Source organism: Octopus bimaculoides, chromosome 4 (assembly GCF_046866305.1).
Source record: "Octopus bimaculoides isolate indiv1 chromosome 4, ASM4686630v1, whole genome shotgun sequence".
NCBI classification, from domain to species: Eukaryota; Metazoa; Mollusca; class Cephalopoda; order Octopoda; family Octopodidae; genus Octopus; species Octopus bimaculoides.
The window spans coordinates 11,603,071-11,608,945 of NC_142931.1; the positions used below are offsets into that span (position 1 = coordinate 11,603,071).

General features: G+C 35.7%; 1 protein-coding gene across 2 annotated transcripts in view; it reads right to left on the reverse strand.

Annotated features, from left to right (window-relative positions):
• The window catches only part of LOC106872182 (deaminated glutathione amidase), a 59,512-nt gene extending 53,637 nt beyond the window's left edge, over positions 1-5,875 (reverse strand). Inside the window, exon 1 of one of the 2 annotated variants that reach the window (XM_089350273.1) lies at positions 4,996-5,153. In XM_089350273.1, coding sequence (XP_089206399.1) covers positions 4,996-5,033 — 38 coding nt within the window. In that variant the 5' untranslated portion in view covers positions 5,034-5,153. Of the gene's footprint in view, positions 1-4,995 lie in introns of both variants that reach the window. The other variant, XM_014919078.3, reaches the window with a different exon arrangement.

Genomic DNA, 5,875 nt, shown 5'->3' on the forward strand with positions numbered 1-5,875 from the left:
ACACACACGCACATCCACACATATACACACACACGCGCACACCCACATACACACACACTTCTCACCAACACTACACACTCACACAGACACGCATACAATCATACACACATGGGCATAAACAACACACGCATATACAATAGCAAACGCACGCACACACACGTACACAGCAACGCACATACACACAACATACACATACACACAAACACACACGCACGCACAGAAAACATACACATACACACACGCGCACTTACAAAATACACACACACACGTACGCGTACCTAACACCTACAACCCCACACAAACACGAACACACACACCCCCAAATAACCACCTGTTGACCTTCTACCTACACTGTCTATAGCGTCCACTAACCAGTCCTGCTACTAATTTCTTCCACTACATCATACACACACACAAACACACTAACAGATAAACCACCAAACCATGCACACACACACACACACACACACATACATACGCACACACACGTTCTGTTATCACACACACACCCGCAGACTTTTGCACACGCACAGATTCATCTCCCTTTTTCACTCTCCTATCTTAGAAAGAACTTTTCCCCCACCACCTCCTCTTCCGGTCTTTTCATCATGTAACCTCGTGGGCATCGGTACCATTTTCCTCTTTCTCCGTTCTTCCATTCTCCGAACTTTCCATCTTTCCGACGAAGGGCTACGCCCGAAACGTCATCCACTCTCTCTTTCCTTTCCTGAGCGTCCAATAATACTATCCATATCACGTACTCACTTTGTTGTGTTTTTGTGTTTTTCTGTTATTGTTTTTTTGAACTATATATATATATATATATATATATATATATATATATATATATATGTACGCATATATATATACACAGGTTTTTTTTACTTTTTAAATATTATTATCTTATGTTTTACATAATAATGGTAATATATACTAGTATTGACAGGGGTAGATTTCACAACAAATTATTATTCCCGTAAAGTTTATAAAATAGTCAATGAGGGTTTCTTTACGTTTAGCACTTTCTATATATATATATATATATATATATATACATATATATATATATATATATATATATATATATATATATATATATATATATATATATATATATCGCTATTGTATTTTTAAGTGTTTAATTTTATGAAATTTTTTTAATTTTCTAATTTTGTAATTTAAAAATTTTTTTAAATATTGTAAAAATATATTAGGAAACTATATATATATATTTTTTTATTCTTATTTTTAAAGAAGATATCTTAGAATTTATAGAATTAAGTTGGATCCGGTAATAATAATAATAAAAAGAAAAATAACCTGAGGACACACTGGTGGATTTATGTATTAGGTATTGCCTGGTGTGGAGGCGCAATGGCCCAGTGGTTAAGGCAGCGGACTCGCAGTCATAGGATTGCGGTTTCGATTCTCAGACCGGACGTTGTGATGTTTATTGAGCGAAAACACCTAAAGCTCCACGAGGTTCCGGCAGAGGATGGTGGTGAACCCTGCTGTACTCTTTCACCACGACTTTCTCTTACTTCCTGTTTCTGTTGTGCCTGTAAATTCAAAGGGTCAGCCTTGTCACACTCTGTCACGCTGAATATCCCCGAGAACTACGCTAAGAGTACACGTGTCTGTGGAGTGCTCAGCCACTTGCACGTTAATTTCACGAGCAGGCTGTTCCGTTGGTCGGATCAACTGGAACCCTCGATGTCGTAAGCGACGGAGTGCCAACAACAACAATTGCCTGGCAAAACAAACCACCAGGGCAGAAACACATGTAGCGTTGATTAATATTGTCTTCTTTCCCCACAGTCTAATAATAGGTAAGGTATATATATTTTTTGGGATCTTTTTTAAAATGGGGGCCACATTTTTCATTAACGAAACACTTTGAAACTTGGAACACTGGTAGAATGTGTCATATAAAACATCTTTTTCTCTTAGTCTTCTTAAAAAAAAAAGAAATCCATAAGTTATTCCATGTTAAAGTTGTCGTATTTCTGTAATTTCAACCAATCACTGACGTCCATTCAGCCGATATACATTAAGTGCCGACTACATAAACAAACGATTCTGAAACAATTAACCCTAACCCTAGGGTTAGGGTTAGGGTTAAAGCAAATTTAAAATGAAAAAAGCAAATAAAACGAAGGTATGGAGATTAAATACGCTTTACATCGCTTAATCAGTCAAAGGAGTAAATGTAAACAACCAGTGATTGGTTGAAATTATCGAAATAAGACAATTTTTTACATGAAATAATTCGAATACAAAAATATTTTTCTGTTCTATAACACAAAATAGATAAGTATACGAAGTTTGAAAGTCTTTCCGTACCAAAAACACTACGTAAAACATTAATGAAAAATGTGGCCCCCGTTTTAAAATAGATCCATTTTTTGAAATATGTTTAAATAATTTTTAATTAATTCTAATGTACTTTATTTTATTGTACGTTATAGTAGGCTTTAAAAATGATTATATTATTAGATTAGTATTTTGAATATAACTTTCAATGTGTACTCCAGAAAATAAGGTTGTCCTGAAATTGAAGTTGTGGTCCTATTGGTAAAATCCCAAATTTGTAATAATATATATACACATATATACATGCATACATAAGTATATATTTATATATACATAAATATATATAAATACATAAATATACATATATATACATGCATACATATATACACATGCATATATATATACATACAAATCTCTATATATACATGTATGTATATATATATATATATATATATATATATCTGTATATATATATATATATATATATATATATATATATATATATATATATATATATATATATATATATATATATATATACAATTGATTTCTTTCAGTTTCTGTCTAAGAAATCCACTCACAAGGCTTTCGTTGGTCTGAGGCTATAGCAGAAGACACATGCCACGTTACCACACAGTGGGACTGAACGCAGGTTCATGTGCTTTGGAACCAAGTTTCTTACCACATATCCACACCTGCACCTATATATATTTATATATATTGATATATGTGTGTGTGTGTATAAATGTATGTATACATGTATATATATATATATATACATATTGTGGCGTGCAAGAGAGACGATTGCGCTGGTATGGACATGTGGTGAGAATGGATGAGGATAGCTGCGTGAAAAAGTGCCACACCCTAACAGTTGAGGGAACCCGTGGAAGAGGTAGGCCCAGGAAGACCTGGGCTGAGGTGGTGAGGCAAGACCTTCGTACATTGGGCCTCACCGAGGCGATGACTACTGACCGAGACCTTTGGAAATGTGCTGTGCGTGAGAAGACCCGGCAAGCCAAGTAAGATCGTTGCCAGTGCCCCTGGACTGGTTCTTGTGCGGGTGGCACATGAGATGCACCATTTTGAGCGTGGCCATTGCCAGTACCGCCTGACTGGCTCCCGTAGGATTTTCGAGCGAGATCGTTGCCAGTGCCCCTGGACTGGCTTGTGCGGGTGGCACATAAAAGACACCATTTCGAGCGTGGCCGTTTTCGTGCGGGTGACACGTAAAAGCACCCACTACACTCTCTGAGTGGTTGGCGTTAGGAAGGGCATCCAGCTGTAGAAACTCTGCCAAATTAGACTGGAGCCTGGTGTTGCCATCCGGTTTCACCAGTCCTCAGTCAAATCGTCCAACCCATGCTAGCATGGAAAGCGGACGTTAAACGATGATGATGATGATGATGATATATATATATATATATATATATGAATAAATATATGTATGCATATATATGTGTGTGTATATATGTGTACATAATGTATATTTTATATATGTATGTATGCCTGTATATATGAGATAATAGTTTCACTTTAATAGTTTCAGTATTAATAGTGAAAGTATTAAAGTGAAAGTATCTGACATTACAATAGAAACATGTTGTTTCACTTTCGACACGTAATACTGAAATAGTGGAAGATATAAGAAATTGCTCTGGGCTCCCATTAGGCATGGAGTTGAAAATTTTTTTGGCCCATAACACTGCATGGACCCTAAGTAAGGCATGTGTAAAATTTCAATGAAATTGGAATATATGTATGCATATATATATGTATGTATGCCTGTATATATGAGATAATAGTTTCAGAATTAATAGTGAAAGTATCTGACATTACAATAGAGACATGTTATTGTTTCACTTTCGACACGTAATACTGAAATATTGGAAGATATAAGAGATTGCTCTGGGCTCGCATTAGGTATGAAGTTGAAAATTCTTTTGGCCCATGACACTGCGTGGACCCTAAGTAATGCACGTGTAAAATTTGGATGAAATTTGTTGGGTTGTTCTCGAGTTTTAGGGATTGACACAGACAGATAGACATTCTTAGTTTTATATATTAAGATAAATAGATCGCCTTCAATTGTATTATATTAAACGATATATCCTGCGTACATTGCGTGGCACCTTGAGCAAGTATGTTATACTAGCAGTGGACCGATCAAAGCTTTGTCAGTGAATTCAGTATAAAATCCACTCACAAGGCTCTGGTCGAAGTAGAAAACACAAAGTGTCATGCAATGGGACTGAACCCTGATCCATGTGGTTAGGAAGCAAACTCCTTACCACACAGCCACTTTTGATAAATGGTCTATTGATTGGATGGTCACGACTGGGAAGCATTTGTGTTATTTCCTGTTTTTCTGGTCAGCGAACCACACGAAAAGTTGTATTTCCTTGAAGTATACACTGACCAAACACACAGTGGCCTATAAACAATCTAAGTACATGTTGTTTACAAGTTTTCGTTTAGGTTTAACAATTTTACTTCTGAATAGTTTCGACGTATGGCGAACCAAATATTGTTAATAATTACTTGAAAACATGACTTGAGAGTTTTATTGTCAAGACTCTAGGACATCTTGTGTAACATTACCATAGTTAATATGTTGAAAGTAAAGTTGATACTTTTACCAAGGTTGTCACATGAGAAGTGATATCAGCTGGTTTCACTTACCTCGTTAGGCGGTGTGTAAAAAACACGGCAAATGTCATTCTTTGTCTGTTCTCAATGGCGGTGTGAAGCCAGATCCAAGGCCGGTAACTCTAAATTTCTTCTTGAACTTGTCTCAGGAGAAAGTAAACAACTTCTTTTAGCTCCGTTGCCACCACAACCAGATCAACCTTACTCGAGCTGTCTTATGGCCAGATGCGTTCTAGATGTGACCATCCCATTGTTTAAGTTTTGTGAAATAATCTGCGTGTTTATTTATTAGTTTTTTTTTTTAGTTTTTAATATCGCAATTGGTAAACAATATCGTCGTTGATTACAGGATTCTACTTTAATGACAGCGAGTGTGGCAGGGAAATATCCAAGACTCGGTACCGAATAAAGATCCTTGGTTCTTCGTTTGTAAAGCACCCATTTTCGGTTTTCTCGACGATGTTTATTTGATTCCGCAAAAAGCAAAAACGCACGTGCATACACACACAGCATATATCACATAGGGTAGGCCATAAGTTGCAGAGGGGTTTAAAAAAAATTCTATTGATATTTATTATAAAGTTTGAATGGCAACATAAAATAACTACTATTCAATTTATAGCCTACTCTGTATGCATGTGTATATGATAAACTTCTGCATTGTTTCAAGCAACCAATGTTCTTGGACATAACTTAAAACGTTACTTCCCCTTTCTTGGTTAAGCACAACACATACACAGACTGTAAAAATTAATGTCAAATAAAATTCTAACTTTTCACTTAATGAGTGATTTCTGTTTTCTAGTTGAGAAAACTTTAACAAACACTTGTAGCGAAACACTTCATAATTGCATTCTTTTGGTTTAAATAATTTGAAAACGGCTCCATGTAAAAGTCTCTAATGATTGGTCAT